The 12,373-nt window shown below is 45.8% G+C and overlaps 1 protein-coding gene across 1 annotated transcript in view; it reads left to right on the top strand.

Moving 5' to 3' along the window:
• The first annotated feature begins 2,415 nt into the window (after window positions 1-2,415).
• Window positions 2,416-12,373, top strand: part of FHAD1 (forkhead associated phosphopeptide binding domain 1) — a 123,803-nt gene continuing 113,845 nt past the window's right edge. The window contains exons 1-2 of the mRNA XM_032393215.1: window positions 2,416-2,538; window positions 5,989-6,095. Of these exons, the coding sequence (XP_032249106.1) occupies window positions 6,003-6,095 (93 nt within the window). The 5' untranslated portion in view covers window positions 2,416-2,538; window positions 5,989-6,002. The remainder of the gene's footprint in view (window positions 2,539-5,988; window positions 6,096-12,373) is intronic.

Below are 12,373 nucleotides of genomic sequence, written 5' to 3'. Positions count from 1 at the left end.
AACCCCGGGCCCTTCAGATGCCAGCACTTCTGCCGTTGAGTCACGATACAATATGGCCTTGGTAGCCACCCACAGCTGAATAACACTGATTGATTATAAGCATCACCAAGGAACCCATATACTCTAGAAACCTCTATTTTTTCCTTCAAGGGCAATATTTTTAACACCCCATCATGGTTTAATTGCAAGTTACAACCCTCTCTCTCAGTCCAAGAAATCATAAAGCCATAAGTTATTGGGGTGTTTTATGTTCTGTTTTTGAAATTAAAATGGATTACATGTTATTGCATTTCAAGGATTGTACACACCCTTTGAGATAACTGTGGCATTTTGGGGGGAGGGGAGTCCAATCAAGATTTAGCAGTTTCTGCTCACGTGGGTCTGAATGTCAGCTTTGTTCTCAGTTTAGAGTTCTTCAGAGGGATGGGCTACTGGCGACATACGACCTCTCGAAGACTATCTGGGGCCTTGGGCTGCTCTGGCTCACAGCCAGCCTGGCTTCTGTTAGGGTCTGCCTGGCAGTAAGCAAGTTTGCATCCTGCACTCATACTGGGGACAAGAATTGGGCTAAATCAAACATGGAGGTGGAGGTCCAAGTAGGGGTGGTGCTCAGGCCTCCCGTGAGCCCACTGCCTGGACAGCTGGCAAGAGAACCCAATGTCCTGGGGTCAGGACAGATCAGCTCAGCGGCCCAAGAAAGTAGGAAGTCAGGCTGTGGGTGAGTGTTGGGGGCGGGGGCTGTCCCCTCCACCCCCCATTCACTCAGGCACTGTTCTAGGTACTGGTGATCCAGCAGTGAACTAAACAGAAAAAAACTCCCTGCCCTCCTGGAGGAGGGTGGGGCAAGGAGACACACGAATGAGATAAATCAAACAGGATGTTAGATGATAAGCGGTCAGATAAGAAGAGGGAGAGAGCGTTGAGGTTTCTGTTTTGTTTTGTTGCTCTTGTTGCTCTTCCTTGTTTATTGGGTTTGGTTTTTTTAAAGAATTTGAAGTAGGGCAGTATTTGAGTAAAAATCTAGAAGAGATGAAGGAGATCCCTGGTGGAAGTGCTTTCTAGGGAGAGAAAACATAAGTGCAAAGGCCCTGAGGCAGAAAGGCCCTGGGGAGTTGAGCCTGACCCTTCCTGTTCCTGTGAAGCTATTATTCCTTAGGCCCCAGTTTCTGTGGTCACTCCTCCAACTTTAGGCTTAGGGTCTTTCTGGATGTGGGGAACTGACCCCAGGCACAACCTTCCAGGCTGCGTGAGGCCCTGGAAGAGATTTCCAGGAATAGGCCCCGGGGAAGGTCTCTGCAGTTCGACTTCCTAAGACAGGGTTTTGCCAAGTTTGTAAGAAATGCACATTCCCAGACCATGCCCCTCCGCATTTGCCTGCTCAGAATCTGTGATCGGGTCTGTGCCTGGGAATCTGCATTTCTAAAAGCCTCTAGGCATGTTTGAGCATCTTCACTATGTCCGTTTCCATAAGTTCTCTCTTAGATCTTGTTCTAATTGCCTAGGATAGAGTCTGCCACATTTCATCTTTTTAAATGTTTTTTGAGTTTTTCTGGAGGCACCTTGCCGGCCATTTCCTGCCAGGGAAGGGAAGCATTCTCCAGGTAGGCAGAGTCGGCTGGGGTGTTCTGCTCCCAGGCAGAAGGTGACATGGGGGTGGTGGGAGATCTTTGGGATTTGCATGTTTTCTCCACAGAGCCCCTCCCCCAGTGCTGCGCCCAGGGTGGGGGTTTCAAGGACAGTGACCGATGCAGGTCAACTCTGGGGACTCAGGAGATGTTTGTAGAGATAACGAACAAATGGCCGAATAAACGTCGGTTTTGACAGGGAAGGACAGGAATCATAGTGGGGTTGGCGGTTTGGAAGTATCCTTTCCCCAGCACATGGAAAAAAATCCTCATTCTTTCAAAATTGTTCCTTCCACCCCATCCGTCTCCCATCCCCATGCCACCCCCACCCCCAGAAGTGGTGATCCCCCCCAGCTTACTCTATTTTCTGCAACAGAGAGGAGTCGAGATTCGGGTGGGGCAGGGGTTCTAACCTCTAAGCTTCTCCTGGCTCAGCTCCATCACCCTCCCACCCCGCCTCCACGCACCCAGCCTAGAGCAGAGTAGGAAGAAGGACTCTCGAGTCTGCTCCTTCCTCGCTGGAAAACCGCGGGCTATTTCTGTGACCTCTGAGCCTCCGTTTCCCCATCTGTGAAACGGGCCTGGGGATCCCTAAGCGGCAGACCCCGGGATACTCCCAGGCGCTGCAGCAGGCTGTGATCCTCGAGGTGGTGCCCGGCACACCGCCCGCGTACCACCCCCACCACGCCCGCCCCCCTGCGCTGCGCCGCGCAGGCCACGCCCCTCACCGGCCCGGCGGCGTTGCCATGGCGACGCGCGTACACAGGCCGGGCGGGCGCGCGGCGTGCCGGCCGCCGGCTGGAGACTCCGCGGGAGCGCGGCCAGGCGGCCTCGCCCGGGAGCGGGCCGGGCTCCTCCCGACCCCGCCGGCCTCTCGGCGGGGGACAGAGCGTGGGCTTCTGCCTCCGGCCAGGTGAGTGCGGCACGGGAGGAGGCAGCGGGCGGAGACCTGGGGCCGGACCCGGTGGGCTCTGCGAGGTCAAGAGCTTGGAGGCGAGGTGCGGGACGCAGCCCCACCCCCAGCTGGAACTCCCCTCGATCCAGGCTCAGGTCCCCAGGAGCACCCGGAGGAGGTGCTCCAACACCAGCCCGTCCTCCCTAAAATGCAGGCCCCCATCCCGCCTCCAGAAGTAGCCTGGGCGGGAGCTTCAGGACCCTCCTAGGCACCAAGCATACCGCTCTTACATATCCAGTGGGGTACAGCTGGGATTAGGAGGGGTGCCCTCTGGTTCCCCTGATTTAGGGACAACACCCACCCAATGGCCAGAGATCCCCTTACCTGACCTTCCCTCCCTCGAGGAACTTTTGCAGCTCCCAGGCCACTGAAGACCTGTAGCCCTGAAAAGACATATTGCTTCTCTAGCCCAATTCTGAGCCATCCCAAGTGGTCAGGGGGTATGCAGGTGATTTGCTCTTTACTATGCCTGGTGCTTCACAGCACTAAGAGCGAATTTCCAGAATTTAACACATTCAAATTACTTTCTACGGTGTTTTCAGGCAGGGGAGTGACTGCACAGGGCAAGATTAAGATGGAGAGATAGTGTCCAACCCAAAAGCTCCAGGTAGAATTTAGGGTTTCCAAAAAGGATATCTAAGGTAGACACCGGGTGGGAAGATTCCTAGCCAGCCGGCTGCACAGATTTGCTTTGATGTGTCATTTGCATTTTCGTTCATTCAGCAAATGTTTACTGAGCATCTACTATGACTCTACTTGACTCATGCCTTGACTCAAGGCATGAAGACTTAGGCTGCAGATGCTGGAGATGGGGTAATGAACAAAACTGTGAGCAACTGCAAAGGGTCTGAGCTTTTACCTTGCTTGCAAGCTAATAAGTTAGCCTGGCCAGCTTATAGATGCTGGCAGAAAACACGGGACAAAATTTGTCAATGCCTTTGCTCCATAATGGGTACAAATACAAGGTACCCATGAAGAACTGTCTCTTAACAGAAACAATGCAGTTCTGGCTCTCTGGGAACATATATGTCAGTGAAAGGAAAATAAACGGCAAACACAACTAAATAAAGGAACCAGAAAATGTCAGAGGTTGATAAGCACAAAGAAGGAAACACAGCAGGTGGTATATGCCAATAGTGACTAAAGGGTGCCTTTAGCTAGGGTGGTCAGGTGGTTGCCATACAGGGGGGACATCTGAGCAGAGAGAAGACACCAGCCTTGGGAACATCTAGGGGGAGAGCTAAAAATCGAGCACGCACACGACCCAAGTTCTGGGGTTTAATTTAGTAGCATTTCCTGTGGTTTTCCTGCAAAAGAGACTTTTCTCCCGAGTTTGCATTCCAGATTAATTAGGCTTGAATGTGTTGCTTGATAACATGGTCCTCTGCCATTGAAGTGAATAATTGAAGTGATTTGACAGCTAACAGAGCATGGTTCTTTGGGAAGAGGAAATGTCTCTCCCTTTCTGTGAATGACATTGAACTTAATAAAATGTATTTCTCATTACAGGAAAACATATTTGTGAGGTATCCGTAGCTCTCAGAGTTTACAAATATAAAATAAACTATCTGGCTTATTTTTATTTCTCTTACCCCCAGGTTGGGTCTTTTCTTCCTTTCAGAGGATGGAATCTGGGTGTCAAGGACTTTCTGACATGTCCCAGGTGTCAAGAGACAGTGCAACTCCCCCCACCCCTCTCTGTCCTACCCAGCAGCAGTGGACATGGAAATTGAGCTGCCGGCTGATTGTTACATGCAAAGGCTCAGAGCTGTCTCCCTGACACTTGGTGCTGTGTGTCCTTAACCTCTCTGAGTCTCAGTCTCCCCATCTGTAAAGTGGGACAGTACTAATACTTACCTCACAGGGCTGTTCCAAGGAGGAAAAGAGACAGTGTGTATAAAAGAATAGCACAGGGGCGTCTGGGTGGCTCAGTTGGTTAAGCAACTGCCTTCGGCTCAGGTCATGATCCTGGAGTCCCGGGATCGAGTCCCGCATTGGGCTCCCTGCTCAGCAGGGAATCTGCTTCTCCCTCTGACCCTCTAATGCTCTATCTCATTCTCTCTCTCAAATAAATAAATAAAATTAAAAAAAAAAAATAGCACAGTGCCTGGCACTTAGGAGGGATTCAGTCATTGATGATGGAGATGTGGATGAAAAGCAGAACCAGACCCGAGACCCCTATGATCACGACTAGATGGTCTTTGTTTTTATCCGCAGTCCAACAGCATCGCATTTCAGTGACCTTTTAGTTGAAAAGAAAAGAGAGGGACTTCGGCTCTTGGACACGGCACTGAGATGAAGGATGTCCCACTGTGTAACTGGACATACCTCAAATCAGAATTCAAGCGTCATATGAATTACCAACATTTTGGAACCTACTGAAGTCACTGAGATTTTTATATTTTAAAAAACCAGTATAGAACTTACTTTGGAATGCATCTAACTACAAAATGGATGGATACATGGCTAGATGGAGGGTTGTGTGATACAGCAAATATAGCAAAATGTCAATTGTAGGATCTAGGTGGTGGGTATAAAGGAGTTCACCTGCGTATCTGACATTTTCATAAAAAAAGGTTGGGGGAAAATATGTACAGAGTCTTGATCGTATGTTCAAGCTAGAGTCTTGATGGTTTGCCTTTCAAAGTTACCCTTTTCCCCCTAATTTATGAAGAAACGGAGTGATTTACAAAGAAAGTATCCTTTAAAGCCCATTCCCTCAATGACTAACTCAGCAGTTTCAGAAGCTCTATAGAAGGCTAAACTTCCTTGGGTTCAAGTTCAATAAGCCCAAGATTCATCATCATCATCATCATCATCATCATCATCATAACAAGACAAATGTGTGGTTAGTGCATAGCGCCCACCACCCCAAAAGCTTCACACACATGATTGCCTTTCATCCTCACAGAACCCTTTGGGTTACAGAGTATTATTAACCCCATTTTACAGATGAGAAAACTGAGGCATAGAGAAAGAAGCAACTCACCCAAAGTCACAGAGCTAGTGTGCGGTGGGTTAAGAATATGGGACAGAATACCTCCTGTGTCAGATAACTAACATTGTACTGAGCTTCATGGGAGGTGGACAGAGATTATCAGTGGAATTCAGGTTTCTCGTTGGGTTGTTTCTGTTATTGGTGGTTTGGGCACTGAGTTATGTAAAAAATGTCTTCTGTTTGATGATCAGAACCAAGCTCATCTTTGCTAGATGTCACTGCTTAAAAAGATAGTCTTAAAAATCTGCAGAAATTGTGCTCAAACTGTAAAGTCCATCTATCCTCTCCAACCTCTGCTGATTTCTCCTTTAACATGACGGTGCATTTCATCCATTCTAGATGTGATGTTGAATAATCAGAAGATTGCATTTTCCTAATAACTTTTTTTTTTTTCTGAAAACCTTCTATAGGGAAAGCAGAGAGTATGAAAGCCTACCTAAAGAGCGCAGAAGGCTTTTTTGTCCTGAATAAAAGTACTACTGTTGGAAGGCATGAAGACTCAGACCTTGTTTTAGAGGTAAGAACTGTTCCTGCCCACTCCCAGCATCTCACCCCCTCCACACATCCCTGCTGTTCTGTGGACTCGAGTCTTTTTTAAAGCACATCCTCTAGCTAACAGCCACATCCTCCCTCCATGTGCGACCCATAACTACCTATGGAATGTACTGGGTCTCCTCAGCATGTGTAGTAAAAATGAGTATGAGATAGAGTGTGATGTGTCCTCTGTCCTTTGCTGACCATGTGTACGGATGCCCCGCCTATCGTCCCCTCCCCCCAGCCAAATGGGGCCGTTTGGAAGGGGGCATGGAGCTCATGCTTTGACCTTCACCTGCTCTGGGCCTGACAGCGAGGGCCACCTGAAGTACTCGGCTTGAGCAATGGCCTCTCGCCTTTTCCAGAGCTTTTGGAGACTGTTGTGATGTGTATAACATTTTGGGAATGTTATATAAATGGAATTATACCACACGTGACCTTTTGAGATTGTTTTTTTCTCACTCAGCATAATGTCCTTGAGATCCATTTAGGTTGTTCACCTGTTCCTTTTTATTGGGAGTAATATTTCCATGGTGTAGATGTACCACTGTTTGTTTAACCATTCACATATTAAAGGACATTTTGATTATTTCTAATCTGGGGTTGTTACAGATAAATCTACTTATGAACATTTGTGCACAGGTTTTTGTGTGAACGCAAGTTTTTATTTCTCTGGGATAAATGCTCAGGAGTGTGATTGCTGGATCAGATGGGAAGTGTATGTTTTCTAAAGAAACTGCTAGACTGTTGTCCAGAGTGGCTGTACCATTTAACATTCCTGCCATCAAATGTATGAGACACGGTTTCTCTGCATCTTCACCAGCAACTGGTGTTATCACCGGTTTTTAATTTTAGCTGTTCTGGTGTGTCGTGATGCCTCCCCATGGTCTTCATTTGCATTTCCCTAATGGCTGGTGATGTTGGACATCTTTTCATGGGCTTATTGGCCTTGTGCACATCCTCTTTGGTGAAATGTCTCTTCATGTCTTTTGCCCATTTTCTAATCACGTTGTTTGGTTTTTAACTATTGAGTTTTGAGAGTTTTTTAAAAAATATTTTAGAGACATGTCCCTTTTCAGATACAGAGGTTGCAGATCATTCCTCCTTGTCGATAACTTGTCTTTTCATTCTCTTAACAGAATATTCCACAGGGCAGAAGTTTTAGATTTTGATGAAGTTCAGTTGATCATTTTTTCTTTTCATGAATCATGCTTTTCATGTCCTGTCTAAGAATATGTCGCCAAGTCCTTGATCCGGAGGATTTCTCATATTTTTTTATAAAAGTTTTGTAGGTTTTGTGTTTAAATATATGCACCATTTTGAGTTCATTTTTGTATATGACATGAGATTTAGGTCAAGGTTCTTCTTCATTGCGTGTGGATATGTAGTTGTCCCAGCACCATTTGTTGAAAAGACTGTCCTTTCTCCATTGAAATACTTTTGGAACTTTGTCAAAAACCATCTAGCCATACTTGTGTGGGAGATATTTCCAAGTTTCCTATATGTTTCGTTGATCTATGTGTCTGTCCCTCTACCTGTACAACACAGTCTTGATTACTGAAGTTATGTAAGTGTTGACTCAAGTAGAGTGATTCCTTCCATTTTATCCTTCTTTTAAAAAAAAAATTTCTTTTTTACCTATTTTAGTTCTTTTGCCTTTTCACACCAATTTTAGTATAAGCCTGTCTATATATACAAAATATCTTGCTGGAATTTTGATAGGAATTGTATTTAAGCCAATATATCAGTGTGAGAAGAATTGATATCTTTACTATGTTGTCTTCCAATCCATGAACGTGGTATGTCTCTCCTTCTATTTAGGGGGTCTTTGATTTCTTTCATAAATGTTCTGTAGTTTTTAGCATACAAGCCCTGTACATGTTTGGTTAGATATGCACTTAAGTATTTATCTTTTTTTAATGATTGTAAATGGTATTATATTTTTAATTTGGTTTCCACATGTTCATTAATAGTATATAGAAATACAATTGATTTTTGTATGCTTATGTGATATCTTGCAACCGTAACTAAACTTTCTAGAAAATTTTTTTTGTTTTGTGTTTTGTTTTGTTTTGGAGATTTTATTCATTCATTTGACATAGAGAGAGAGCTCAGAGCACACAAGCAGGGGCAGCAGCAGGGGGGAGGGAGAAGGAGGGAGAAGCAGCCCCCCCTCCAAGCAGGGAGGCCAATGTGGGGTTTGATCCCAGGACCCTAGGATCATGATCTGAGCCAAGCGCAGATGCTTAACTGACTGAGCCACCCAGGTACTCCTAGAAAGTTTTTACAGATTTATTGGGATTTTACACATAAACAATCATGCCATCCACAAATAAAAAGTTTATTTCTCCTTTCAGAAAAGGAGATCTTAAATACCCTTAATTTCCTTTTTCTTGCTTTAATGCACTGGCTAGAACGTCCAGTACTCTGTTGAATAACAGTGATCAAAGCAGTATAAATCTTTATAATTGCTTATTCCTAATTTTCTGAGAGTGTTTGTCAGAAACTCTCAAATTTAAAAATAACTCAATGGACCTCCCCTTGAGGTTCTTATCCATGACGTGGTCTCCCTACAAGGAAGGACACAGAAATCTCTGTTTAGTGCACAAAGTGGGGGAAAAGAAGAAGAATTGCAGATTCTTCTTTATCACAACAAGGGACAGGTTTTAGGTAGTTTCATTTCATGTCTGGCCAAAGTAGAAACAGAGATCTGTGTTTTGAACCCGAGTATGATATTAGAAAACTGTAGGCTTTGGAGAGAGACAGACCTGGGACTGAATCTCATTAGGCCACTGGTTGGCTTTGTGACTCTAAGCAAATTACTTGATTTCTCTGAGCTCATTTTCCCTGTCTATAAGCCACTGATCTCACAGGGTTGTGGTAAGGAATAAGTGAGAAATGCACATAAAATGGCACATGATTCTAAGTAAATGACACCATGATCATTAATATAGGCTCATAAAATGGAGATTGAGAAGAATCCTTAAAGGTGCACAGGATTAAGATGAGGAGCCACTGATATTAACAAGCTATATGGAAAAAGGAACCAATGAGGACAATTTTTATATAGACAGAAATTGAGTTGCATTCACTGTATAAAAATAATTGACCACCTACTGCTCCTCAGACTTAGTTTAAGAAGTAAATCACCCCCGCCAGCCGCAGTCACATTGATTTATGAGCAGTCGGCTGTGTTTCCAGAAGCACGAGCTCATCTTGGCTCCCTAGAGAACAGATGACACATGAATTGCCAAATGTTTTGTGAACAGACTTTTGATGGGTGCTTCTCTTCTCTTAAACAAATCCTCTTCCCCAAGATTTAAATGGATTTGGGAGAGGAGATTTGTTTAAAAGGGGTTGTGGGGACACAGGTCCATTTTGAAAAATTGAAACCTGCGGACGTGTCAGCATTTTCTAGTTTTATAAAACAAGACAAGTTGAAAATTGCTCTGTTGACTTCCTTGGGCCTTTCTGATGAGAAGAATCACCCTTGATTAGTTATGGGCCACCCTGAGGAATCAATCACCAGTCAATTTATAGTTTATGTTATTTGTACCACTAGAGGTCATTTCACTAAATAAAGTTCAGAAACACATATTAATAAAAAGTAATCTCCAAAATTACCCAGAGGTTACATCTAGCAAATAAAAAAGATTGTTTTATTTACCTGAGTAAATCCTAAAGAATAGACAGTCTTACTTCTAGGGATTTATACTCACTGGCAAAGCTGACATATTGTTCTGATTGTTGATGGCATCAGATTTTGACACCATTTACTTTTTCCGATAATGGAAGATCATCACACACTTAACTTTTTAAAAAATGGGAGAAAGCACAGGATAAGGAAGAAAATAAAAGTCACTTGTAATCATTTGGCTCAGGGAAAAATCAATATTGATCTTTGCAGGGTTTTGCCCTGCAGACTTCTTTCTCTATCCTGTAAGGAGTTTGGTTCTCTCACAGCAAAAGGAAGCCTGTTTTCACCAGGCTAGCTTTTACGGTTGTTATCACTCATTCCTTCCACAAATATTTACCTGGAGCCTCAGCACTGAGGCAAGCCTGGGGATAAAGCAATGGTAGAATAAGTCATGGTCCCCACAGTCAGGAAGCTGCTAGGAGAGAGACACATAAGTAATAGGATCCCACAAAGACACATATGGTTCTATTCACATTGGGGCTCTAAAGGAAAAGAATATGGAGGATAAGGAAGATTTAACTAGACAAGGGGAAAGGGGAATGGCATGTGCAGAGGCACTGGGGTGGAAGAGAATATTATGAGCCCAAGGGACTGAGAGAAAACCAATGTGTCCAGAAGAGTGGGAACGGAGAGAGCTTAAGAGATGAGTAAGCCTCCTTCAGCCACCGTATCTGAAGAGTATGGGAAGAAACTGAGGAATTTTAAGCAAGGGGAGAGACGTGCATTTTGAAATGACCATCCTGGCTGCCACGTGCAGACTCGCCATCAGGAGCTCTGTTCAGGGGAGCCTGGGTGGCTCAGTTGGTTAAACGTCTGCCTTTGGCTCAGGTTGTGATCCCAGGGGCCTGGGATCGAGCCCTGCATCTGGCTCCCTGCTCAGCGGGGAGCCTCTTTCTCCCTCTTCTCCCTGTTTGTGTTCTCTATTGCTATCTCTGTCTCTCTCTCTCAAATAAATAAATTTTTTTTTTAAAGAGCTCTGTTCAGAATCTCCCCTCTCCCATTTTCCAGAGCTTGAAAGCCTCAGCCTTGTTCATTTAAGACATAAACCTTGTGAATTTTAATTTGTGTGATCAGATGTGGCTTGTGAACTGTAATTTTTCGAGTTAGATGTGGCTGTTACTTAAACCCCACTGAGAAAGGGGTTCAATTCTTCCAGAATGAAGAAATACTGCAAGCCAGTGGTTGTAGAATTTTCCATCCGTATCAGAGTGCTTGTTAAACTTGAACCCCTAGACATTCTGACCCTGTGGGTTCAGGGTATGGCCCAGGAATCTTCACATTATATATGCTCCCCGGGCTCAGATGGGGACTGGGGTCCCATGGAGATTGGTTCCAGGACCATGCTTTGAGGACCCTCCCTCTTTCTTCTTGACCACACATTTTTTTGGGGAGATGATGTTGTGGGAGCCCCTGATGGGGGGAGGGGCACATACTATTTCAGTATACTCTGTTTTGAGGGAAAGAGAAGCAAGAGTTCCACAGTGGAGAGCTGACCCACCCTCACCCCTCCCCAAGAACTCAACTGGGCCACACGGGTTTCCAAATCCCCTCGAAGACTGAGCTGCAGGACAGCCCAAGTCAGCACCATGCTGTGGCAGGGAGGGGGGAGATGGAAGAGAAGAAGAAAGGACAAAAATGACAGGGGGTGAAATGCTTACACCCGCACATTTGGCCTGGGCACTCAGTACCTACCAGCTGGTTCCCTTCCGGCTGGAACAGTCTAGCACGTGGCAGCCCCTTCTCAGGTGGGATCTGAGAGTCGTGGAGCAAGACTGATCTAACAGACACACCCGCACCCATATGGCCAGAGGACTCTTGTCCCTTTGCCTGGCACCTGCCTGTTCTGGGCTGCCTCTTAGAAAAGAGCCATCAGAGCCCATGTCTTCTTGTTTATCACTATTAAACAAGGCTGCCACGATTGTCCCGTTATTTACATCACTTCGCAGACATGTGGGCACACACATCTGTACTTCTGACGGGTGTCTCCGGATTGCCCACCAGAGGTTATCAGCACTGGACAGCCCTGCCCCAGCGTGCCTTGTCCACCCACTGGATCTTCGCTCAGACCCGGCACCCATGTCGTTTTCATTTGTGTTTCTCTTATGAGCGAACCCCTGCATTTTGAGAAATAAGGTGACAAGTGGACCTGGGCTAGATAAGGATTCTTACCCTGCTCAGTCTCTGTGGGGAAAGGCGCAGAAAGACACGGGCGGTCGCCGCCCCTTCCATCCGCTCTTCTTGCTCCCTGCTCACCTGGGTTGTGCTCCCATGCTCACTCCTGGCTCCTCCCCGAGCCCTGCTGCTCCGGGATTCACCCACCTGCTCTCCTGAGTCCCAGGGGAGCTTTCCTCTCCCCCATTCAAGAACTGGCAGCTGGAACTTGGGGCTGATCTCACTGGTCACTTCCTACCGCAGCAATTCTTTCATTTTTTTTTTAAAGATTTTATTTATTTGTCAGAGAGAGAGAGAGCACAAGCAGGGGGAGCGGCAGGCAGAGGGAGAAGCAGACTCTCCACTGAGCAGGGAGCCTGACGGGGGACTCGATCCCAGGACCCTGGGATCAT

The sequence above is a fragment of the Phoca vitulina genome, unplaced genomic scaffold (assembly GCF_004348235.1).
Source record: "Phoca vitulina isolate PV1807 unplaced genomic scaffold, GSC_HSeal_1.0 scaffold2, whole genome shotgun sequence".
NCBI classification, from domain to species: Eukaryota; Metazoa; Chordata; class Mammalia; order Carnivora; family Phocidae; genus Phoca; species Phoca vitulina.
This window is presented reverse-complemented; position numbering and strand designations above follow the sequence as displayed.